This window comes from Sarcophilus harrisii, chromosome 4 (assembly GCF_902635505.1).
Source record: "Sarcophilus harrisii chromosome 4, mSarHar1.11, whole genome shotgun sequence".
Taxonomy (NCBI): Eukaryota; Metazoa; Chordata; class Mammalia; order Dasyuromorphia; family Dasyuridae; genus Sarcophilus; species Sarcophilus harrisii.
The window spans coordinates 55,822,437-55,850,219 of record NC_045429.1 but is presented as its reverse complement, the minus strand read 5'-3'; the positions used below and the strand labels follow the sequence as shown (position 1 = coordinate 55,850,219).

The 27,783-nt window shown below is 33.3% G+C and overlaps 1 protein-coding gene across 7 annotated transcripts in view; it reads right to left on the bottom strand.

Moving 5' to 3' along the window:
* Positions 1-27,783, bottom strand: part of DCAF6 (DDB1 and CUL4 associated factor 6) — a 157,164-nt gene that overhangs the window by 30,097 nt on the left and 99,284 nt on the right. For all 7 annotated transcript variants that reach the window (XM_031936840.1, XM_031936837.1, XM_031936838.1 and 4 more), the window contains 2 exons: positions 9,074-9,191; positions 2,071-2,198 (listed from right to left, as the gene is read on the bottom strand). In XM_031936840.1, the coding sequence (XP_031792700.1) occupies positions 2,071-2,198; positions 9,074-9,191 (246 nt within the window). The remainder of the gene's footprint in view (positions 1-2,070; positions 2,199-9,073; positions 9,192-27,783) is intronic.

Here is a 27,783-nt window from a genome sequence, read left to right as displayed (position 1 = left end):
TCTAGCACAGGACATAGCAGATGCTTAATAAATCAGTAACTGGCTGACTGGAATATTATGGGTAACTTAAGAGACAATGGGAAATACTAGGAGGTTGTGGGTTGTTTTATTCCCCCCATTAACTTGAACTGTACAATCACAGATACTGTTGATAGCAACAGTAATACCTTAGTTTAACCTCTTTTTGTTTCCTATCCCACTAGACATGAGAATGGTCTATGTAGATGTCAAGGAGCTCTGATGAAAAGCAAGTCTTCCTAGATCACACCAAAATTTTTTTTGTCATGTAATTGAATGGGAGGTATAAAGGATTTAAGTTATTAATCATAATAAAATGATTAACTTGGTGGAAGCAAATTCAGCCTTGAAAGCTCTTTTCAAAGTCCATCATATACAGATTATTTTAAAAAATGAGAGAATTATAGGCATAATTTTTAAAATAATAATATAATAGAGTACTAAAATCAAAAGCTGGTAAAGAAATTTTTTTTCAAAACACTATACAAATGTCACAGAGTTCAAACAAAGGAATTTTCTAGTGAAAAGTAAGGATTTATCACATTTATTTAATATTTCAGGATTGGAACCCTGTTCCTGAAGTAACTATGAGATAGAGTAATTACTGAGGATACACACACTCACACACACACACACACACCAGAACTGAAGTTCAGAAGTGAAATGACATGTTTAGGGTTCACAACTAACTAAAGTCAGTTCCTGTTTGAACGTAGGTCACCCCAAATGTGAAATTCCTCATGATCTCTTACTGTACCATTCTAATTCTCATTCTCTCTGTCTCTTTGTCTCTCCTCCCTTTTCCCCCTTTCTCTCCTCTACTGAGAGTGGGATTTTTCATGGCTATGAGTCATGTAGTTCCACAATCTCAGAATAATTCAAATTATAAACAACCGAAAGGGCAATGGAAATTTGCTTGGTGGGTGGATAAGTAGGCTGCAGCATGTGACCAATGACAATTTGTGTGTGACACCAGCAGAATAAAATGTTTTGAGTGCCATATGCTTGAAAAAAGATGTGGGCTGGTCACTTAGGAAGAATAAAAAACCAGAGATCAGCAGCCAGAGCAATTCATGTAATGTCACTAAGCCTTGGTAACCTCACCTATAAAATGGAGGCAAATTATTGTACTGCCTATCTCACAGAGTTCTTAAGAGCAAAGTGCTCTGTAGATGATAAAACACTACACAAATGCAAGGCATTATTATAAAAAAAAAAAAAAAACAAAAGAAAGGTAACAAAAGAATGTTGTGTAGATATGGAGTGGGGGATATATGGAGAATAAGAAAACAGAGTAATTGTAGGGCAAGATGTTACTTAATTTACAAAAATATCTTATTAATTTAAAAAGTAGAAAAAGTATTTACTAAAAAGTGGGACCAAAAGTTAGTACAATAATTGCTAATAGTGGGACCAAAAGGAAGGCTGCTCTGGTTCCCTGTAAGACACAGATCATTGACAAAGTCAAATGTTGATGGAACTTACAGTAAGAATAAGTCTGTTACCAGAAGTCTGGGATGGGCTGTCACATACACTCCTTACTCTGGAATTATTGGTCTGACAGTCAGCAATCACTGACAGCATGATGACACTGAGATGGGGTAGGCTTCCAGAGAATCAGGCTCTCCACTATATGTAACTTCCAGGGTCCTATACCCTCTTGCCCCTACAATAAACCTTGGAAAGCCAACAGTCACTTCAGAGACTAGTATACAAAGTGTGCTCAACAGCAATGGCATCAAATTCAGGGTAGCATATTAATTTTGAAAAGCAAAAAGTAAAATATTTGTGTTTTGTTGTATTTTTATTTTTGTTATTAAGCACTTCCCAATGATGTTTCAGTCTAATTCTAGCCCCTCAAAAATTCTGCACCTCAGTTTTCCCCACTGCTCTAAACAAGAGAAGACCTGGGCAAATGAGAATTCCCAGAAGCTATAGGTCTGCTCTCTCTCAGCCTCAGGAGCGACCAAAATATCTGAGGCTAACGTTCTCCTCCCCTCAAGCTTTGTGTCTTGGTTTAAAACTTTTAGGATAACAGAAAACAATTCTTACTGGCTTCCCCGCCTGGAGGCTCTGGCTGTAGCTGTGGCTGGGAGGGGCCAGGGAGGCCCCGAGATGAGTCCTGTTCCTCAGGTTTGCTGTGGCTCCCACTTCCTCTAGAACTTGAGGCAGTGCTGCTCCTGCCCCCAGAAGAGATGACAAGTGACTCAAAGGGATGAGATCATAAAGTATGGGATACTTTTGAATAATTTTTAATGAAAGTGAATACAAAATAAGAAATCAGAGGTGTGGAGTGTAATTGCAGAAATGGACTCAAGTTTAAAATTAGGCTTATAAAGGATAAACATTCCAAGATTACTTTTGAGTCAAAATTCTATGATCTAAACCACATAGCAATAAGAAATAACATGTTAGTATAATATTCCCTTCTCCTTGCAACTGATTCCCCTATCAAATCTGGATAACTACAGTCTTAGAATCTGTTTACAAAAAACAAAACAAAACAAAAAAATAGCATTTATTATATTTTTATTGGCCTTCATATCTAGATGCATTTTTACTAAATTTTGATATAAAGTTACATTTTTTCTTCCTTCTTCTGCCTTTGGCTAATGGTCCAACCAATCCATTAATTCTATGATGTTACAGATGTTAAAAATGACATTTTATCAGTTTTTGCTGCTTCAGGCTAAAGAGTCTCACTTTTTGGAGTCAAGCCTGGCACACAAACCTGTGTTTAAGTGCCCTTCTTTGAACACCCCTAAAGCTTGATTATGTTTTTCTTAAGATGTGACGATCAGGACTATACCAAGTATTTGAATTGGAATTTCATCATACTTTTGGGGAAGGAGAGGACAAGATTCATCATTTTATTACAAATATTCTTCTGCTGCTCTTTGAGCAGAAAAGTTCACCTAATATTAAGGGATCTGCATTGCATTGGAAAATAAAATGAAATATTCCCCAAATAAATTGATAATGAATGAGATACAGAATCTTTTTTTTTTTTTTTGGAAAGAAATTTGAACGAACAAAAATAGCACACTGGTCTTAGAGACAACTAAAGTACATGTATTTTAGTAGAAAATTGTTGTTTTAATTTTCTTCCAAATTATTGTAAAAAGATTTTAAATGGAAGGAGGTTAGTAATGAAGTGGATAGAGCATTAGCCCCGGAGTCTGAAGGATCTGAGTTCAAATCTGATCTCACACTTGACACTTACTAGTTATATGAATTTGGGCAAGTCACTTAACAAGTCACAAAAACAAACAAACAAAACCAAAAAAAAAAAAAAAACCCAACCCAAATAAGATTTTATATGTAAAAATTAATTGTTATATATAAGATATATATGGCTGTATTAATGAAGAACCCTTTTCTAAATATTAAAGTTTATTAGAGATATAAGTAAAATACAGATGTAAATCATATGTACACAAATTGTTACAATATATTTCCCAGTAGCCTCTAATGTCCTTGCTATTTTGAGGCATTTACAAATCAAGAAAAAGGCCAAGATATTCCACATACATCAAATGATGTTGATGTACCCTTTTTTCCCCTCCCAGATGTGTAGGCTTCTATTATTAATTGGGGATGGTCATCAGCGTTCAATTTCTGGCCCTTGTAAATTAAATTGTAGGAACATGTTTCCTCCCTTAACAGTCACTTCTGACTTTTCTCTTTGGAGAATCAATCTTTTCTGTTATTCTCAATCTAGGTTATTCAACAACTTAATATGAAGAGATATAAAAAAATATGTTTAGAAATAATTTCAAAGCATCATTTACAGAATTATAGAAACATAGGTATTACCTATGTAGTCATTGCTACCAAGGTGTTCCACATAAATGAATTTTGCATAGAAGGGAAGATTACTTGTTAAATTACTTTATCAAAAACCTTTTCTATATCTATGGAGATAATGGTACAGCTTTAGATATTTTTGTTTTTAAGATGATTACACTTTTTTCAAAATTTTGGTTATTTTTATTTTTAATGGGATCTTTCTTGAAATAATTGATTTTTTTTGCTTTCTTCAAGAATGTTCAATATAACTTAATTTTTTTCTTGATCTGAGTCATCATTTTGAGTATCTGTTATTGTACGTAGAGTTTAGAAAGATATAATCTGCTCTTCTTTTTTGTAGCATAATTTTTAATATTAAGGTCATATATTCTTATGTGTAATATGGTAAAAGATGAAGATTTAATTCTAATTTCTTCCAGATGGCTTTTCAGTTTTACCAGCAGTTTAAAAAAAAAAGCTTATTTTCCCTAAGAAATCTCTATGTTCTGGTTTATAGAACACTGGATTATTAAGTTCCATTGTTTCTGATTCTCCATTGTATAGTTTATTCCAATTATCTACTGCTCTAATTTTGACCAATACCAGATAGTTTTGCTAACTACTTTATACTGCAGTTAAAGGTCTGGAAGTGCCATATTCTTTTAGTTTCTTTTTATCATTTCCTTTTGGTCTAAATATTTTTTTTTCAAAACAATTGCTTTTATTTTATCAAGAAAATAATAAGGGGAATCCTATTCCAAATAACTACAAAAATGCATAAAATATCTAAGGATCAATTTTCAAAGCATACAAAATACCTATATAAATTTAGTCATAATTTCCCATAGTGAGTGGACATCTTTGTTTTTCTCCTACAATTATTTGGAAAGGTTCTAGCATATGATCATGGCATAATGTTCTTGTTTTTGGTGGTACAGATACTTATTATAAATTTAAAAAGAGGTCCCTCAAAACCTTTTATTTGTTAGGGTTTTCAACATAAATATACTTTATCAAAAACCTCTTCTATATTTATAGAGATAATGGTACAGTTTTAGATATTTTTGTTTTTAAGATCATTACACTTTTTTCTAATACTGAAGCATACATACATTCATTCTTGGCATTCATCTTAGTCTTGATGAATACAAAGTCTGACAATTTTATTTAAAAATATTTTATTTGATATAAACAAATCAAAAGGAATCTGGTAAGATGTTTTCTTTTTTAAAAAAATTAAGTTGGGTAGAATTATTACTAATTGTTTTTTAAAAGCTTAATAAAAATTTTTCTTATTAATCCATCAAGATTTTTTTTCAGTACTTCTGGTAATTATTTTATTATGTCAGGTTTTAGTTGCGATTTCACCTTGTTTTTGTTTATCTATTTTGCTAGTTTATCTATTTTATTTTTCTGCTTTTTAATAAGACTGACTAAAAGTTTATCAATTTTGTTATCTTTTTCATAGAAACAGATTTTATTTTTATCATTATTCTAGAGATTTTTGTTTCCAGTCTATCTCTTTGTTGTGTAATTTTTAATATTTCCTCTTTTGGGGCTTAATTTAGATTTTCTTATTATTTGGCTTTCTTATTTTTAAAAATGCATATTCATTTCATTAATCCTCTTGTAGAGATGTGACTCCTTTTAGCTGTACCACAAACATTTCTTTACATTGTTTCATCATGATAATTTTTTTCATTTAATTACTAATTGTTTCTTTGATTTGTTCTTTGACCCAAACACTTATTATTTAGATTATCTTTGTTAAGTTTTCTTTGGGTATATGTCTTGCTTCCTGAATGGAATACTATCTGTATTTTTGTTATGGTGTATAGGTGACATGGTTACCATTACTGCCTTTTTACATTTGTTTGCAGCACAGTGTTGAGAAAAATATTCTTTTGCAGTTTCATTTAGAAAGTACTATAAATCCTTTAGTTTTAGACTCTCCAGTAAATTGTTTGATTCTATTTTTATCCTTTTATTTATATGTTAGACTTGTCCAAAACTGAGAGAGGAACAATGTGTTTTCTGTCACGGCTGTATTATTACTGCCTAGGCCTTCTTGTTGTTCAGTTGATTATTTTTTTTTTAAATTTAAATGCTAAAGCATTTGGAGCCAAAAAGTTTAATTGATTGATTAACTGATAATATATTGATATTGACTTGTTGTCTACAATTCCTTTTGGAATAATGTAGTTTCCTTGTTAATTCCTTTTAACTTTGTGAATGCCTGCTTTTGCTTTGCTTGACAGCATGATTAAAACTCATAGTTTTTTAGATTTACCTGATGAATAATAAAATTTCCCAGCTCTCTGTTTTGCATGGTTTTTGCTTTACAGGTGTGTTTCTTTTAAGCAATAGGCTATAGATTTAGTTTTTTATTCTGCCACTCTTTTCATCTTATTGGACTTTTCAATGCACTTATTTTTTAAAGAGATGAGTGAAGTCTCTTCTTTGACTCTAATATTGTTTTGGAGGGGGTTTGGGGTCCAAAATAGGACCCACACTTGTATCCCCTTCATCTATTAATTTTATTTCTTCTTTTCGCTTAATCTATTTTAAGACAACCCTATACCTGCAATCCTATACCTACAGACTCTCTTCCTCTCACCCTCAACTCATCCCTACTTCTCATCCCCATTTGTTATCTTTTCTCCTGGTCTTCTTTAACTTACTAATTCCTTTTTCTTTCTTCCTTTTATTTCTAGTTATTTAATTCTTCCTCTCTTTTGGAAGAAAAGTAACATCCACTTCCTCTGTTTCCCTTCAAATTATTTTGTTTAGTAGTTTTAAAATTTTCATTTTCTGTGCCTTTTTGTAGGAAAGATTTTTTTGCCCTCATTTTCTTCATTATCTACCTTCCCTTTAGATTTATTCTAGACATTTATTCCTTGGTTCATGACCCTATAAGAAGGGTCCTGGTTCTTCTCTAGTTCCCATATTCCTAATGGAATTAAAAGCTTTTAAGGTACATAGTTTGGGTTCCTTCTTTTAAAAAGTTTCTTTGTTATTGCTTTGCACATCTTGCTTCTTGATTTCTTTTTTCGGTTGTGCCTTATTCTTAGAAATATCAATTGTTCCAGGTGAAAGGGAGGATTCTGACCCATAGTAAAATTTTTCTCATGTCTTTGATTCTATATTTATAATCAAGTTTTGCCCTTTGCATGGTCCTCTTCTCCTATTCATCATGTAATCTCCTCCCTGGGATATCTGTTTCTTTTTACATGAATGGTCTCTATACACATTACACTCCTACAAACCACACCTAGTACAAGGTCCTGGTCTCCCCTTAAAGAACATCTTTCTTCCTCCAAAGGACCATTCATCAGGAGTATCTCCTCTTAACTTTGAAAAAAGATCTTTATCTCTTTTTCCCCTTTGGTATCCTGTATTATGGAGAAAACTGAAATTTTTATCTATTTGTCTTTATCTAACTCCTATTTTCAGAGTTTTGAAAGGTTGCAAGGATCAAATATGCCTAGTCCTTCACCTTGATCATATGATCCAGAAAATAAGTGACTCTTTTATAAGAAATCAAACCTTTTGATTAAATGACACCAAGGTAAAGATGATGGCATAAAGCACAGAAAAGAAACTAGAATAAAAATATTCTGATTTACAATGTAGGCTTAAAGACCAAGGGTCATGATTTTCATACAAGTTTAAACAGTTAAAAACAGTGTAAGAACCTTAAAAGAGTCATTTTTCAAAATTTCATTAATTTCAGACTTTAATATCTTTTATCACAGGGGCTCATGCATGTACATGTACTTATTAAATCTTTAAAAAAAACACGGAGAGATCATTGACAGAGGATGACATATTTTCTGGTGCTGTCTCATGACATGGAAGAAAATCTGCATCAACTATCTAGGTAGGGGATGCAGTAATGCTCTGACTAGAACTTGCTGGCACTTGCCTCCAAAGCACTAACATAAAAATCTAGAAAGAAAATTCCAAAGTAGAGAAATAAGGAATCTATAGAAATGTTCAATATCTGTATCATCATAAACTATTTGAAAATTTTATAGTAGAGAACTCATAATTGCATATGGATATAGCAGTTAAAGGAATTTTATTATACTATCACTGCTGCTCATTCTTTGATCACACATAAGAGTTTCTTTCCTTTTTTACAGATGAATACCAGAATTATTCCTTCATTAAATGTTAAAAATTTCAAGGATTTGTCAGTGACAATACTCCCTTCTGACTGATGAAAATTTCTTCTCTTCTACTTTTGAAAAGATAATCTGAGAATCACTGTGGCTGAAAAATACATTGACCTGTGGCTGATCTGGTGAGAAACCTCTCTGAACTTGGGTAGGTCCCTGGACAAAAGACATTCCAGGCTAGCACTGGGCTAATACTGAAAGGCCTTCCCACTAGGAAGGATCTGTCAGAGCTCGTACTTCCCTGGCAAATCCTTTAAGAGAAATTTCCCTGTCATATTAACTACATTATATCATAGTTCAAAATAGTTAAATACAATTAAATAAATGTGTTCATTACTCAATATTTGAAAGGCATTGTATTAGGACTTTCAAATATACAAATATGAGTAAGATGTGATTCTGGTCCTTAAGGAGTTTCTCATCAGGAAGAGGGAGTGAAAGAAATAATTATAAAGCACAAGATAAATTATTAAAAGTACCAATAAAAGTTACCAAAAAAGCACAATGGGAATTTGTGATAATATGTAATTCCAAGAAAACCAGATATCTTCATAAAGGAGATGGTATTTTAGCTAGGTATGGTGTGACTTTGACAAGTATGTTTGGGGAAGGAAGGCATTCCAGGTTGAAAGAACAGTATGAGCAAAAATATAATGGGAGAAAATTATAGGACATACTTAAGGAACAATAAGTTAAGTGATACTGATTGTGGTGGGAATATTGAGAGAGAATTCTGGAAAAAGGGTTGGGGCTAGTATGATGAAAGATCTTGAATGCTGCCATGCTAAGAAGCTCATTCTTTGCTTGGTAGGCTACAAAAAGCCACTTGTTAGTTTCTAAGTGCTGAATGACTTATCAAGAATAGATTAATTGAAAAAGATTTCCATCAAAAATGGTTAAAATGAGTAATAAGCAATAGGTGCCTGAAATTTTTATTTACAATATCTACTTCCCAGATAATACTAGAAAATGAGGTTCTTACTCAATAATAAGAAAAAACAAAACAAAGACAATTTTGAAAATCCATTTTAGAAACAATTCTTCAGAATGACAAAGAACTTTAAAAAAAAAAAAAATAAACTTACCACTCATCTGTGAAGTCCAGTTTTATCGTGCTTGTAGTTGTTCCTTCTGTGCTGTAGTGTAAACTTAAAACTGGCTCACCTGTCCCTGGTCTTGGGCTCAGCTTTTCACTACTGTTATCTGAAAATGGTGTGTGACAATGTTTGAAAAGGTTTCTGCAACTTCAATAAAACGATAGCATTTCTTAAAGAGTTTATAATTAAAGAGATTGTCTTTTTGGCACTACTTTTTCACACTTCATATGGCCCCAAGTTAAAATGTAAGAGTTGTTCTTTTATATTGTTGAAATTTTCTAAAAAATATAATTATTGATATTTTGAAATGGCTCTGGGTCAAATTTTACCTTAATATCTGGGTACAAAACTCCTAGCTACTCAAAAGGAAGTCACATGCATCAGATCAAAGCATTTGGATCTTAAGGAACTGATAGGCAATGCAAGATATTGGTCCTTTAATATAAATTCTGTATATTTAACTACATGTTTTTATGCTTTAGGTAAGATAAGAATAATTTTATTAACAATATACTAATTGTAGCAGATATGGCATTGAATTTATCAGAATTAGTAAACTAGAAACATGCAAGAGCATTAGAAAGAAGCTATTAAGGTACTAAAAAAAATTTACTAATAAAAAATGCTATAAAGATATTGTAACTGTCCTTTCAAATTAAGTGGTTTTAAATCTGAGAAGGGATCTTAAAACTAGCATGCTATTAAAGAAAAGGAGAACAAAATAATTTACTGAACCCTGTCATTTCTAAACTTCCATTAGTCTTAAGAGTATATTTTTTGGTACATGAAAACATAAAATTCCTTCATGATTTGGCCTCCCCATTGACTTGATTAAGCAAGAAATTTATTTTCTTATATTATGGAAATATCTGTGATGTGACTGAACTGGCATGAAGGTGCTTGGTGTGTATACTTTATATATATATATATATGTATATATATTTATATAGAGAAAGTATCTCTTTTATATATATATTTATAAAGAAAAATTACATCTATATAAATATACATACACACATATTTTTGTGTGTACAATTTATAGCTGATTATTCTTAAAATTAGAAATTGATCTGTTTCACTAAAAATCCAAAAGGAATGAGCAAGTGGTTGTTCAAAAAGAAAACACTGCTTGCATGATATCCCTTTTAGGATGAAGAATAGTATTAAGAAACATAAAATTTCACTAGGAATATAGATGGATAAACAATCACATCTGATATGCTTTGACATGTTTTGCAGCAAGTATCTCTTTGTGAAAACTGTTAGCAAATACTGCAAAGATTAATGTAGCAATATAACTGAAAAGTTTATCCAAAAAAAACTCAACAAAATTATGCTTCATGGTTGTGAGTTTTATTTTGTCTGATAACAGACTTTTATACCCTTTTTTCCTACATAAGGATCTCAAAAATTTAAGAGACATTAATAGACTACATCTCCCAAAACTGCAGCTTTTAGCATATGAAGAGCTTAATTTCACAACTTCAAAGATGAAATAACTGAAGATGAAAAATGATCTAAACTCTGGAAAGTCAGAAGAAGAGCCAAGAACCAAATCCCTACATTTTAAAATATTGGTACTAATTAGTTGGAATATTGCCTTTGACACATTAGTTAAAACCAGTAATTTAAAAAGTATTTTAATATTTTATTCCCATTTCTGCTTTTCAGGTGTCAATGCTGCTGTAGGTGAATTATAAGGTTAGTCTCTGAATGGTGACACCTCTTTGTCCCCTGCTTCTAAGTCCAATAGATAAAAGTAAAAACTCCATTATTACTTTCAAAGGAAGATCCTTGTATTTACTGCCCTTGAAAAGGTTCTTTGTTAGATACCATTCTGAATAAATTAATGGACTTAATGGTTGACCACAATATCAAGATTATTGTATTTTTTTAAAGCATTGAACAGAAATTGTAAATCTAAAAACATGACTAAAAAAGTGATCCTCTGAACTACATATAAGTTCAAAAATTGCCACAATGCAAAAGAATGGGACAGACTTTTTTTTGGCTTCTCCTAGTTACTCATACTCAACTTTTCCATTTAGTTTAGCTTGTTCTGATGAAACTTATAACCACAAATAGAATCATTGGGTATAAGAGACACAAGACCATAAAGTAGAACAATTCTACAATTTTACAGATGAAGAAACTTCAAGACCCAGAAAGGCTAGTGTGTCCAGGGATCACAGCGTAGTGGGGAAGAACGGAATGCTTCCTTGATTCTATATCCAGTTTCCTGAAGCACCAGCTGCCCAAGTTACTTTAACCCTCAGGCTCTGAATAGGGTAAGTACTAGACGGACTCAAGAAGTAGCCAAGGAAGCTTCTCCATGCCTGACAATGCTTTACCACTGTGAAAGGTCTCTAAAAAAGTATTCATCATGTGAGTATGAGAAAATACACAATGTTCTAAGAAAAGACTATTTTTAACTTGAAGACATGAAAGAAAATTTAATTCTCCTTAATCTGCTACTTTCTTCCTTTCTCAAGAAAATACTTCCTACTATCAATTTTTCCCAACTTGCTACATTTATGAAAAAGTTTTTACCAAATTAAGACTGAGCAGAAAGATATAATATCTACAAAATTTTGCTTAATAAGCACAAGTGGTGCTTTAACAATATTAATTTATTCTAAACACATTTTCTATAGGTAAAAATCATAATAGGGGTTAAATTTTCCTTATGTAATGAAAATTTCCTGAGTGGAGCTTTTATTAACCCACTATACTCATCTGTCCTATCTTCAAAACAAATTATTGTAAGAGAATTTGGGTCACATAATTCAGCAGCATTGAGACTTGATTTTCTAAAATGAAAAATCCATTTAAAATTTTATTAGCAAATCCCTGAATAAAATTAATATGATTATAATAATTATCATTATGTTTATATAATAATAAAATTAAATTAATTACTAGCTTAATTCTTACAACTCAATAGCAAATATCCTAATTCCCAGAATCATGTATCTGTGAAAGAAACCCCAGAGAACAGTCCCCAACTCTATCACATTCCCAGCAAGTAATCAGTTAGTTTTTGCTTGGAAATTTCTAGTGGCAGACTTCCTGCCTAGTGCAGTAGCCCGTTTCTTTGTTTTACATTTTAGGACCTGAATTATAGGACTTAGCAGAACTTATTCACTGGACAACCATTCCAAAACTTTAAGAAAGCAATCAATTTACTCTGCCCCAGAACTGTCTTTTTTGTCTAAGGCTAAACATCCCCATTTTCTTCAATTAATATCATATGCATGGTTTGGAGTCCCCTAATTATTTGAGATGCTTTCCTCTAAAGCACTGGTTCTTAACAGATTTTTGTGCCATTAATGCCTCTGGTGGATGATCTGGTGAAGTCTATGAAATCTTTCTCAGAACCATGCTTTTAAATACACAAAATATGTGGGATTGCAAAGGAAACCAATTATGCTGAATTATAGTTATCTGGCTATCTGTAGAAGGAATACAGACCCCAATTTAAGAACTTCTGCTCTAAATGAACTCTGGCTTGCCAAGTTCTTCCTAAAATTCATTAGTCAAAATAAAATTTATTAGGAAAAAATTATGGCAGGTCAAGTTGCTAGTTTGGGAAATTAGACTCATCTCTGCATAAGAATCTATGGCTATGTCTCACATAAGACTTAATGACTGTTTATTCTTCTGTTTCTTCCTCCGTTAACACATTACAGAATGGGATTTGTATTGGGGTACCCCTGAGTACAAGAAGTATATAAGGAATAAAAATTCATTTTTATCATATTCTTCACTGACAAATTCTTAAGTGATCTTATGTTGTCAAAATCAGGCTCAGCTTTCTAGTTACTATTTTCAAGCACATCTGATAGAAATGTTCTTTCCTTTTCAAACCTTTATCCATTTTATATTTGTCAGAAAAAAAAACTGCTCACAAATATGCCAAAACTAACAAAGTATTGTCAATAGGGGAGAGAGAGAGAGAGAGAGTGTGTGTGTGTGTAAGTACGTAACAGTGATTTCATTGTTGTAAAGAAGTGAGGAAAACACCCTGAGGCACAGAGAGAGGTTAAGTGACTGCACAGGGTAATATGTTTAATATGTGTTTCAAGGTGCGATTTGAAGACAGGTCTTCTTAACCTAAAGGCTCCTCCTTAAGAGTACATGATTTTGCTTTAGAGTTTTAAATATTATCTTAATTCTGACATGAACATATAGATCATAAGAATGTATATGTACATCTCAAAACATTGTCCAAAGTATGAGTTCAAACAAAGCAATCAAAGAGACAGGCCAATACTCTTTATAAGATACAGAGAGAAAAAGACCTCTTTTCTGAATCGTCTTGTGTAATATTTACCCAGCTTTGGGCAGAGAAGTATTTTATCTGCTGAATCAATAATAAATCCATTAAGAAAGTGTGGTATGGTCATTACTGTGATAAAAACCACACATTTTTACTAACTGCCTATTATAGACTAGAGACTATATAAAATACATACAAAGCCATCCCCCAGAAAATTCTCATTCTAGGAAGTTTATTTTGTATTGCAGTTATTTTTTGGACCATGTACCATAACAACCATTAAGCTCTAAGTTCAATGAGACTTGTTTTATCCATGTTTTCTATCTCCTCTTACTGCTTTTCAGTTATCCAAAGCATAAAATGCATACTTTAAAAATTCAATCAAATGTACTCTGTAGCATTACTAAATCATTATCAAACCACAAACAGTTTCTAAGTATTTACTATGTATTAGATTCTAGGCGAGGAGACAAAAACTAAAGTCCAAGAGCCCCTATTAAAGAGCTTACATTAAGGGAGACAAATGTATATAAGCATTTATAAAACAAGTCAAAGCAAATTTTGTGGGAATGGGAGAGAGAGAGGCTGTCAAGTGAGAGATCAATCAAGTCTTCATGTAGGACTTTTTGATATGTTTTGAAGAAAACTGGATATTCTAAGAAGCCCAGATGAGGAGGGAGTGAACTGTAGTCACCAGGGAAGGAGGGAGGAGTCGGCAACCTAGGCAAAGGCCAGGAGGTGGGAGGAGGGCAGCCGTTCATGAAGAACAGCAAGTAGGTCAGTTTGGTTGGACTGGAGAGTATGTGTAAAGAAGTAATGAATCATAAACCTGGAGAGGTGAGCTGGACGGGTGTGAAGGGATTTTGTAGACCTTAGTGGGAACAGGAGCCCCTGAAGTTTATTGAGCAGAGTTGAGTGACATGACTAGGCTTGAGCTTTAGGTTTACAGCATATACAACTAGGATAAATTACTGATACTAATAAAGTATAAAAAATAAGGTAACAGACACAAAATAGAAATCTTGTGGGAAACTTAGGTCTACTCAGTCTATGACTCCCCAAATTAGTTGGCTTTTAGACATCTCCAAAGGACAAATTTTCCCGGGCTAGTGAGGACAAATGAGAAGAAATTCTCTCTGTTTTCAAGACTAATTTCCTACTCCTGTGTAAACTTTATTTTTAGCTATGAACTACAGGATCTCCATACCTCTCTCAAACTGTATCCAAAGGCAACTGCTGATTCTTAGTGGGGAATGCTTCTATTAAGAGGAGAATCTTCATCAGAAGCTGACAGAAAACCTATCACATACATGACAGTCAAAAAACATATTTGGCAATGGGAAACAATGCTCTCTCTGGCTTAACAATGATCATAGGGCCCCCAAAATATTATTGCTATCTTATTTAAATAAATGAACAACACTTAGAAGCGAATAATAAAACACAATTTAGACAAGAACACTAATAGTGTAAGCTAATGGAAAGGTTATAGCCCAGAAAGGCAATAGCTAGGGGAAAAAATTCTCCCATCACTTAAATTCCATTTAAAAATCAATAAATCAATTAAGTTCCATGTCCCTTTCAATTCAATTTTACGAACTTTTAGAAAGTGTCTGCTATGTGCAAAGTCACTAGATAAGCATAAATACAATGAGTGGGAAGGCAGTCTCAGTTAAGAAAACCTGAGTTTAATGCCCATCTTGGATAAGATCTGTCTGATGCCTGCGTATGACCTACTCAGTGACCACAGGCAATTCTCTGAGAACATATGTTGCAAAACTGTTGCTGCTCTGTCCTGCCTTAGTAAAGGAAGTTTCCTCATAGGAAAGGACCTCATACCAATGAAATAACAATTCAGGACTCAAATATACAGAACACTATATACTAGATTCTAGGATTGCAAAGATAGAAATAAAACTGTCCTGTTCTCAAGAAACTTACATGCAGAATGGAGTGAGGTTGGGAGATCTGTGGGAATGACACAAACAGAAAAGTAAATTCAAGATAACTGGAGAAGAGAAAAAGTGCTAAGAATGAAAGGAATCAAGCAAGACTTGCTGAGGTGGAGGTACCTAAACTAAACCTTGAAGACCTTTAAAGACTATAAAAGGTAGAAGTGAGAAGGAAGTCCATCCTAGGGAGGGAGAACAATCTGGAGAAAGTCATGGAGATGGAACGCTGCATTGGTGGAAATGGCTGGTGGGCCAGTGTCTCTGGAATACAAAGGACATCAAAGAGAATAATATGAGTCTGTAAAGGTAAAATAGATGAAGAGTAAGAAAATGCCCAATTTTTCCAAGCTGAGCAGTATAAATAGAGCAATAAAAAGTTATGACCAAAATAGCAATATTAGAATCAAGGATCAAAAAAGGAGTATAGGGGCAGCTAGATGGCGCAATGGTTAGAGCCCTAGCCCTGAAGTCAGGAGGACCCGAGTTCAAATCTGGCCTTAGACACTTAATACTTCCCAGCTGTGTGACCCTGGGCAAGTCACTTAACCCCAATTGCCTCAGGTTAAAACAAAAAAAAGTTTAATTACAAGTGTTATCCAAGATGATATTTCTGAGTTCTTTTTCTGCCATGGTATAACACTATTCTATGCCAGTTAGAATCATAGCACATTCAAAGTTTTATGTTGATAACAATAACAGAAATTAGAGACATATATGCAAATATAATTTTAATTATATTTCATGTATTTCGAAGGAGACTTGTACATGTGATTACCAATATAAGCTCTATGCAGTTTGCTGCATACTCACACTGTTGTATCATAGCATTTTTTTTTTTAAAAGAACCACCAATGTAAGGTATGACTACTGGAGATCAGTGAGATTGAAGAACTAGAAGAGTAGCTTTAGAAGGCGGAGCCAAGATGGTGATGGAAAAGCAAAGCTATGTCTAAGCTCTCCCAAAGTTCCCCCCAAACAACTTTAAAGTAATGCTTCGAAACAAATTTTGGCATAATAAAAATCATCAAAAGGTAGGGGTGAAACTATTTTCCAACTCAAGAAGGTTGACAAAAAAAAGTCTGTGAGAGTGCAGCACAATGCAGCACAGATTACCCACCACCCCAACCCACCTTGGGGAACGTGTGCATCACTCCAACAGGTTCAGGAGATTTCAGCTCACAGATAGTAAAAGTCAGACAAATGGTCAGAAGGAGATTACAGGGAATCTTCTGCTCTCACTAAGTACAAGATTCTGCTGTACGGCCCCTATGCCTACATATATACTTTCTTCTGCCCCAATTATCTTGGATTTAAATTTCCATGTTCATATCCTTCCCGCAGATTGCAGTACCAAGGTAATGAGGAGCAGTAGCCCATTAGCCCTTGTTATCCCAGAGAAACCTGGTTATAGCTCCAGCATGAAAAAGATGGTTGCTCAGAGACCAGAGCACAGGCTAAGAGAGCTGTGACCACCCCTCTTCTTAAATCATACCAACTTGGAAGAAGCAAAAACTTGCAGATTCCCTGAGCTACCTCTGAAAATAGCAGCAAGGAAGGCCAGAAACTTGGTTCAGTACCTCTTCTATCCCAGGAACAAAGTCCAATTTTAGGATAAAGTTAAATAAAGTTAAAATAATAGAATGGAAAAATGAACAACAAAAAAGAACCTGAACATAGAAAGTTACTATGGGGACAGGGAAGACCCAGACACAAACCAAGAAGACAATGAAATCAAAGCAGCTACATTCAAAACCTCCAAAAAAAGAAAGGGAAAGGGAAAGGAGAAGGGGAAGAGAATGGGGAAAAGGAAAGGGGAAGGGGAAGGGGAAAGGAAAAGAGAAAGGGAAAAAAAAGAAAAAGTGAATTGGTCACAAGCCCCAAAATAATTAGGAAAAGTTCCAAGGGGATTTAAAAAATCAATTAAGAGAGTCAACCGCTTGGTAAAAGAGGAACAAAAATCCAATGAAGAGAGAACTTTTTAAAAAGCAGAAGTGACCAAATGGGAAAAGATGCAATAATTCATTGAAGAAAAAAACTTAAAAAGCAGAATTAGCCAAAGGAAAAGGAGTTACTCAAGCTTACTGAAAAAAATAATTCCTTAAAAATTAGAACTCAGCAGGTAGAAGCTAATGATTTCCTGAGACATGAAGAAACATTAAAACAAAATCTGAAGAATGAAAAAAAAAATAAGATGAAAATGTGAAATAACTCAATGGAAAAATGGTTGAGCTGGAAAATAGATTGAGGAGAGATGTTTTAAGAATTATTGGACTAATTAGAAGAATATAGGATAGTTTACCTCTCAGACTTGTGGAGAAGGAAGGAATTTGTGACCAAAGAAGAACTAGAGACCATTATTGATCACAAAATAGTTAATTTTGACTATATTAAGTTAAAAAGGTTTTTGTACAAACAAAACTAATGCAGACAAGATTAGAAGGAAAGCAATAAACTGGGAAAACATTTTTATATTCAAAGGTTGTGATAAAGATTTCATTTCCAAAATATATAGAAAATTGACTCAAATTTATGAGAAATCAAGTCATTCTCCAATTGATAAATGGTCAAAGGATGTGAACAGACAATTTTCAGATGAAGAAATTGAAACTATTTCTAGTCATATAAAAAGGTGCTCCAAATCACTATTAATCAGAGAAATGCAAATTAAGACAGCTCTAGCTGTCTTACTACACCTCTCAGATTGGCTAAGATGACAGGAAAAGATAATGACGAATATTGGAGGAGATGTAGGAAAACTGGAACACTGAAACGTTGGGGGAGTTGTGAATGAATCCAACCATTCTGGAGAGCAATTTGGAACTATGCTCAAAGAGTTATCAAGCTGTACATCCCCTTTGATCCAGCAGTGTTACTACTGGGCTTATATCCCAAAGAGATCTTAAAGGAGAGAAAGGGACCTACATGTGCAAGAATGTTTGTGGCAGCCCTCTTTGTAGTGGCAAGAAACTGCAACTTGAATGGATGCTCATCAATTGTAGAATAGCTGAATAAGTTATGGTATATGAATGTTATGGAATATTATTGTTCTGTAAGAAATGATCAACAGGATGATTTCAGAGAGGTCTGAAGAGACTTACATGAACTGATGCTAAGTGAAACGAGAAGAACCAGGAGATCATTGTACATGGCAACAAGAAGACTATATGATGATTAATTCTGATGGATGTTGCTCTTTTCAACATTGAATTGATTCAAACCAGTTCCAATTGTTCAGCAACGAAGAGAGCCATCTACACCCAGGGAGAGGACTGTGGGAACTGAATGTGGCCCACAATATAGCATTTTCACTCTTTCTGTTGTTGTCTGCTTGTATTTTTGTTTTTCTTTCTCAGGTTTTTTTTTTCTTTCTAGATCTGACTTTTCTTATGCAGCAAGATAACTATATGGATATGTATATATTGGATTTAACATATATTTTAATATGTATTGGAATACCTGCCATCTAAAGGAGGGGTGGGGGGAAGGAAGGGAAAATTTAGAACAGAAGGTCTTGCAAGGGTCAGTATTGAAAATTTACCCATGCATATGTTTTGTAAATAAAAAGCTATAATAAAAAAAAAAAAAGAATTATTGGACTGTACAAAAACCATGATCAAAAAAAGAGCTTAGGATCATATATCAAGAAATTATAAAGGAAAACTGTTTTGATATGTTAGAATCAAAGGTAAAATAGAAACTGAAAAATTCGCCAATCATTACTTGAAAGAAAACTCCAGATGAAAATTACCAGGAATATTATAGCCAAATTTCAGAGCTCCTAGATCAAGGGGAAAATATTAAAAATACCCAGAAATAATTCAAATATTGTGGAGCCACAGTAAGAATAAGGCAAAATATAGTAGCTTCTACTTTAAAAGATGAGAGATCTTGGAACATGATATTCCATAGAGCAAAGAAGCTAGGATTACAACCAAGAATCACCTACTCAGAAAAACTGTGTATAATCCTTCCTTCAGGAGAAAAGGTGGAAATTCAATGAAACAGAGGAATTTCAAATATTGTGATGAAAAGACCAGAGCTAATAAAAAATTTTATTTTTAAATATAGGATTTAGGAGAAGCATAAGAAGATAATCAGGAAAGGGAAATCACAAGGTACTTAATTATCTCACATAAATAAGTATGAAAGAAAGAATCTGTACAGTGGAAAGGAAGATGGAGAGAAGTGGGAGTAGAAGGCAACACTTAAACCTTACTCATCAGAATTGGCTCAAAAAGGGACTAATACACACTCAGATGGATATACCTTATAGGGAAGGAGTAGGGGAAGGGGATAACAGAAGGAACAGGACTGATAAAAGGGAAAGAAGATTGAGAGAGGAGCAGTGGGCAGAAGCAAAACACTTTTGAGGAGGAATTGCAAGAATGCAGTGTTTAGAAAGGGTTGGGAGGAAGCCTGTAAGACTTAGATTCTGAACTCCATGAAAAAAAGAGGAAAAGTGACTTAGAGGCTGGTAGATGTCTGTAATAAGAATCTGGACAATATTACATAAAAGGGAATAACTCTCAAAGAAATATTGCTGAATGATAGCAGCAGATAGAAATTTGCACATGATAATAAGGAATGTCAGGGATAAATATCTTGTAATCAGGTCTCCAATAGCCTGGATAAACGCACACTTAGCACCAGTTCCTTTGCCTTATTTCAAGATGGAGAGAGGAGTGATCCACACTCAGAGATGTTTTCCATGTAAAATAGACACTTGATTATGACTTGGGTTTGAAAACCTGTATGATTTCTGGCATTCAGAGGGCAGAAGTATTTTTCTCTGTTTGATGAAACAAGGTAGAATAGGTAACATTTCTCTATGCAATGCCTGTCTAAACAACCCAAAGAAACTCTGTTGGTGTCTACTGCCTTTTTCTCACTTTACATAGTCATTTATGGGATGAAAAATAGCAGCCATTTTTATTTGTCACCTAGTGCTTTATATCTAATATCTTGCATAATATCATACATATTATGTTACACCTTTTCTTCCTGATTCACTTCTCTCTGACATTAAAAACACAAAACCAAAATAGATAAAATGATCCATTTTTCATCTATAGAGTTCTGCTGAAATCTATCTTATCACTTCTCTTTTCAAGGTTGATTCCTATGCTAGAAGCTTTCTGACACTGGATCTAATGTAACAGATAAATAAGTACTGTAAGCTGTGGTTTCTAAATGCCTAAAAGTGAGATGGATACTTGTGAAATGTAAGAGTAACTGCCAAGTTAGGATATGATAAGGACAGGATGTGAATCTGAAATTTGGTTTTTCTAGGAACCAATTTGAACTCTTCTGTCACCAGAATACTAGCACTCACAAGAAGTGCTCTTAGCAAGCAGCTTCAGATCCTTCAAAGTGCCAAAGCTTCCCCAAAGCACTCCAAATCCTTTTCTTCCCTATTTCTTTCTCCTTATACCTTGTTTGACAAAAACAGGAGGTTGGAAGGTAGGTGGAAAGAGTATGTTGAAAAGGCCACATTTATGCTCATAGCTTCATAAGACATTCCTTGACAGACAAGAGCATTTAAAGCTACATTTTGCCGTACTATTTCAAATATTGTTTGGAGGTGTAATAAAAAAAAATTAAACAGCAGGATCTGATATTCATTTTCTTCTGACTACAGGAAATTGTGTAACTGTGAAGATATAGACTGGTTTAGAAAATCTTCTTTGAAAGCCTGTGTAGATCTTTCTCCTATTTAAGGACATCCTTGATATAACTGTAGAAAAGATTTGTCTCAGTTTTGAGGAATTATGTGCCTTTGAAGAATGGGAAGTAAATCGAAATCTAGTCATTTATCTTACAAAAACCTTTTCTTGACCTTAGCTTCCCCTACTACTATAATTCTGCAGCTCTCCCATCCCTTTCATAGCTACCCTCTTATTGTGTCTCCATTTTTAAACCTCCACTCATTTCTCAAACTCGTAATATGGTTTCCAATTTCACCATGTGACAGAAATTACTTTCTCCATGCCATCAATGATCTTTTTAATGATAAATTCAATGGCATTTTCTCCATCCTCATCATTCTTGAATTCTCTGATACCTCTTCTTTCCATGGTTTTCGTGACACTGCTGTCAAGGTTCTCTTCATCTTGTAACTGATTCTTTTTAGTTCTCTTTTGCACAAATGCTAACCACATCTTAACTTCTCTGTGTGAAGCTTCATTTGGGGGCTTTCTTTTTTTTCTTTCTCTACCTCTCTGAGTGTTCTCATCAGCCTCCATTAGTTCAATTATCATCCCTATGAAGAAGACTCTCAAATTTCTATACCCAGCCTTAATATTTTAAAATTAAAATTAAGGGATTTTTTGCCCATATGTCTTTCTTAATTTCTAGTCTCTTATCTCTACTTATTGCTACACATATGCACTCCAATAATAACAAGCATCTTAAACTCAATACATCCAAAATCAAAGTTATAAACATAAACCCACCCCTCCTAATTTCTCTCTTTCTGTTGAAATTACCGTCATTCTTCCAATCACATGGGTTCAAAATCTTGGAATCATCCTCAATACCTCACTCTCCTGCATACCACATATCTAATCTGTTTCCAAGTCTTGCTATTTCTATCGTCATGATATCACTCTTAGAAGATCTTCTTTCCACTTATGTCCACCTTATGTCAGGCCGTTATCAGCCTCTCTTATGGAATGTTGCAATAGTCTCCTATTGGTCTCCCTGTATCAATTATTTTCTCTCTCCAATCCATACATCAACACAACAGTCAGCTCTACCTCCATTTCCTAGATCTGGAAAGTGTTCTCTGCTCACCTTTACCCTGTTTATAACTTCTTCATTCAAGTCTCAGCACACTTATACACCATCTTCAAGAAACCTTTCCTGATTCCCTGGTCTCCCTCTCTCTTCCAAAATATGTAAAACTTTCTTCTGTATATATCTTGTTTACACAACTATAAATATATTGTAACCTCTTAATAGAATGTAAGTTCCTTCATGGCAGAGACCATCTCACTTTTGTATTCGTGATGCTGGTGCTTTCTATATAACACATGGCACAGTTTAATAAATGACTGTTAATGAGTGATCAAGGTATCACAAAGGAAGAAAAAAAGATAAAAAATTATCCAAAAAAATAAAAAGTAGCAAGTATGAAATACAGAAAACCTAAAACAAAATCACTTGCTGGTGGACATATCCAAGCCTTTCAAAAAACTTTCATAGATATCACTTATTTCCATCTTCATAGAAGAACTATTTAGTAAGAAGTACATTGTTTGTTATTTTCTAGAGGATTATATTAAGTGGAAAAAATGTTTTAAATTAATAAAGGTGATTAATGACACAAACTAATGACCAACATGTCTATTTTCTTATCACTGGATATAGGCAACAAATATTATTAAATAAAACGAGAATTTGGAAAATGTAAAAAAATTTTCAAATGTCTCACTATTAAGAGTCTAAAAGTCTCTTCTCATAAGGGAAAGAGAACTTTGTCAAATCTTGAAGATTTAAGTATGAAATAGAATATATGTATGTAAGTATGAAGAATTTAAAATCAAGTCTGATTTCAGGAATTCTTACCATCCTCAGATTTGAGAGCTAATTTTTAGAAATGTTTTATATACTTAAATTTTCTAGGCACATAATAATTATCCATAAATTATTTGTTGAAAGAATAAACAGGAATAAGAAATCCATCAAACTTTAAGTATTCACTGCCATATTAATTCAGAGAAATTGAATATTCACAATGGAAGAGGAATTTAACAGCAACACAAAACACACTAAGGCAATGTGGCAATTTATTACTACTGGAAGTTTTAGGTTTTATGACTAAGTTCTTAATTATAATCTATACCAATACATAGTTAAAAATATGGAGCTAATTTTTTCAGTGCTCAAGTAATTCCTTGGTAGCTTAGAAATTTGAAAACTGGATATGTTGGTTTCTGTGCAGTTAATACCTTGTCTTCTTTAAACATGGGGCTCTTTATTAACTTCAAAGAAAATCTGTTTATGTCTAAGAAAATGTGATACTAAAATGGATAACTGACATTTATGTTTTTTATTAATGAATAAGCATTTTATGAATTTCTTTAAAATCACATAGATGAGTGACTGCTTATAAGGATTAGATTCAAAATAAGCAAAAGGAAGAAAGAAAGTAATTATCATATACCTATCATGTGTTAGGGATAGATAAGCACTTCACAAATATTATTTCATTTGATCCTCACAACTGGATCTGAAACGGGGGGTACTATTATTATCCTTGTTTTACATTGAGGAAAATCAACACAGGTACAGGTTAGGTAGTTTGCCCAGGGTCATCCAGTTTCTGACTGCCTCAGATTGGATTTGAACAGAGATCTTTCTGACTTTAGGTCTAGCCCTTTACCCACTATACCATTTAGCTGGACTGTATCATCTAGGGTATAACAGTATCTTCAACTGCCATTATTATTATAATCAATAGGAATAGCAGCAACAATAAAAATTATGAAGTTAAAGCACCAAGTATGAAATACAAGAAAACCTAGGACAAAATCACTTGCTGGTAAACACATCCAAGCCTTTCAAAAAACTTTTGTACATATCACTTATTTCCTTCTTCATAGAAGAATTATTTAGTAAGAAGTATATTGTTATTTTCTAGGGGATAAGATTAAGTGGAAAAGAAAATCATTTGATGGGAAGATTATTTTGGAGACCTTATACAGGAATGTTGTAAAGAAAAGAAAGGAACAATCAAGAATTGGAGGGCTCTAAAAACTGAGTCACATGAAGATGAAAGGCTGATCTCATAATTAACCTAGGAAAGTTTTAAAAAGGACTTCTTTAAATGGAAAATATACACTGGCCTTTGATCTAAAAAGAACATGAGAGATTATTTGGTACAATCTCTCCATCTCTTAGACGAGAAGATTGAAGCTCAGAAAGACTACATGGTTTGCCCTGATTCATATAACTAATGGGTGGTAGCACAAACACTAGTATTAGGTCTCCTGGTTTTTATTCCCACATTCTTTCTACTAGATTATACTGCATCTCCAAGAATGATGTGACACAGAGGGTAAAATTTGGATCAATGGATAAAAATCTCCAGAAAACAAATTTTGCCTTGATATAAAAGCTGAGCTCCCTTTTAATGTGAGCTACACAAAACTGGAATATGGACAATTTTGAAGCATCCAAAGATGTATGACACTAAGGATTTGTTCAGTGGGGATAATGTGAAAAGTATTCAAATATCCTATAGTGAGCTGGACTATTTAATCTCTAGAGTTGTTTCCAAATTTAGTATTCTAAGATTCTAATTTCTATTCTAACTAAAAGAATAAATGACAATCATACTAATTAAAATAAGACTATACAAATGGGATAAAATGCAAAAAGTATAGATAGTTAAAAAATTTTTTTTGAGACACTATGGTTTTTATGAGCTAAGATAATAAAAAAAAATTGTATAGGAGAATGGACAAGGCATATGATTATATGATAGAGGAGAGGTTCAAAGACTACGGCCAACATTCACATTTGACTCTTTATAGTGTTGGTAGTTAAGTGTTGATGGTTGTGAACACTGTGTACTAATTTTCTCTACCTTTTTCATTTTGGTTTCTTAGAAAAGGATTTTGATCAAGGAAAGTAAACACCTTTGGGGTTATAAGGTACTTGGTTTTAAATGTTTTTAGCTGCTTAGACTAAATTTAATTCACCTGACTAATATTTTTAAGTGACATTTTTTACATCAAGATAAATAACATATATGATAATTGCAATCAACAGCAATTCAGCTTGGGGATGGATCATCAAAGTTCAGATGTTCAGAATGATTTAAGACTATATAATTAGCAACAACAAGAATTATCAAGTTTAATTTTCATTCTTCTAATATATCTAAGAATCATATTTATAGTTATGCACAAAATACAGTTTTTATATAACAATAAAAAATTTTTAAGTCCAACTTAGTGTTCAATAAAAGAAAAAGGGAATGTGTGTATGTGTATGTATATATATATATGGAGAGAGAGAGAGAGAGAGAGAAGGAAAGAAGGAGGGAGAGAGAGAGACAGAGAGAAACAAAGGGATGTTAGTGATATATACTTGTTATAACAGCCCAAAGTTCCAGAAAATATGTTCTATTCTTAGAAACAGAGACCAATAACCTGGCAAAAATCTAAAAAAATTAATTAATAGGAAATTTGAAAATGAGCTATCAGAAATTCTGTTTGCTAGATCCTTATTGGCTTCTATGTCAAAATGCAAAGTCACACCAAAAATATGCCCAAAGCAGTATTACCTCAAACAAAAAAGAACTTTTTTATATAATGGTCTTATAGTTAATCTTATGCCAAGTATTATGGTCTATGTCTGTGTTCTTTTCCGAGGCCTTGCCTTCTCTTTGTCTACTGCATTGCATTTCTATTTAGTCTCTCCATCTCTTGTACATCTCTTATTCAATCATAAGATTGTAAGTTTAGAGCTGGAAAAAATCTTAGAAGTCATTCAGATCCAACCATATCACTTTGAAAAATAAGAAAACAGGCTTAGAGTACCATTCTATACATGCTATCACCTTAATTTTTCTAATGAATTAGTTCAGATTGTGTCACTCCCAGTTCAAAAGTCTTTAACAACTCCTTGCTGCTTATTGTATCAAACACTATCTTGGCCTGCCATTTACAGTCTTTTAGCATCAGTTTACAACTCTATTGGAAAATCCTTTATATACTGAACATTTAAATATAGCTAATTAACATCAGGGCCAAATATGTCCATGATTCTCTATATCTGTGTCTTTATTTATGTCATTTCTGAAGCCTAGAATGTCCTGCCATCCATTCTTCTTCTGAAATTAGATATTTGCTTCAAAAATACTCAAATGTCCCTTTTTTTACAATGCCTTGCCTGATTTCCTGTAGCTAGAAATGATCTTTTCTCTGTATACTCAGATAAATTTGTTGCGTCCTCTTACATACTTATCCCAAACTATTTGTAATATCTGTTATTTATGCAAATGTTTTAAATCTCTATTTCTAGATTCTCATCTTAAAGATATGAGACTATCTTTTTAGCACTTGCACATAGGTGATTCTCAATAAGGTAGATTAAAAACTATATTAACTATTTCTTTATCACCTTGCCCAGATTCTCAGAAGGACAGAACTTTTTACACAGTAGTTACTTAATAAACATTTGCTGAATTGAACTGACCAAAGTATACTTCCATCTCTAGGATAAGTCCCTTACCGCCTCTATAAGTTAATATTAGTTTTGGAAAGTATGAGGATTCTTCATGGAAAATAAAACAAGGAAGAGAATAAAATAATTCACCAAAAGAACTCACTTTGTATCCTAATTTCAAATAATTTTTTTGAAAAAGGATTCTTACTCTTTCCCAATTATTAGTACCACTGGAAACAAGGCCAGAAAAACATTCCATATGACCTCATTCATTTAACTTTTGTAAATAAAATATTCAATTAAGAGGTTATAAAACAAATACACAGATACACACACACGTGCAATTCCAATTGTTTTATCATCTACCTCCTTCCTTTGTCCAATAGCCATTTTGGAGGCTACTAGATGCTAGTAGGAGGCTAACTGGACATAACCATACCTAATGACAACCTTGTACAATCTCCTCTGTTCTTGTGATAATCACACTTTGCTTTCCAAAGTTTGAAAAAGACTATTGATCCTGTCATCATCTTCCTATTTCTCTTAAAGCTATTTCTGGAATGAACCTAAGCAGATTAATATTACAACAATATATTTTCATCATAATGAAAATGAATCCCCAATCATCAAAGATCCTGCCTGAGCTTAAAGATCAAAATGAAAAACTATGATCAAAAACATCATTCAGAAGAACCTCCTCTCCCCCCCACTATATTTAGTCATAAAACTCCCACTATTTCTTTCAAAGTATAATATATTTATGCTCACTAGATATCATCAAGGATGTGTGAAAGTGGAAAAAATGGCAGGCTGGTCATTTAGCAAGAACAAGAATTAAAACTCTATGGAGTGTTACCTCTAACAATGAAAGAAAAAAGTTCTTAGGAATCTTGAACAGAGCTCCTCTGGAGGATTAACACAGAAACCAGGGTAAGTCTCATATATGAAAGGGAAGGTATGAATACATTATCATCTTGTCATCAGCACTGACAGAATGTTCATAGCAAACTTCACATTTTTAGTAATTTATCACAGAAAAAACTCAAGTGAAAATTTCATTTTTAAATTCAGTGTTCACCAATCAACCTACTCTTGTCCATAAATACCTAAAAAAAATGAAACTAGCAATTTCCGGTTCTGAAGATAAGACTTAAAGAAAGTCTGAATATTGAAAAGTGAATAAAGATTCTGATCATTTAACAGATGTTTAGGAAATGCTTACTGAATGTAGCCCACTGCTCAGCTGAAAATGGTACGGAAAATCCAAAAATAAAGGATATCATCAAGGATAT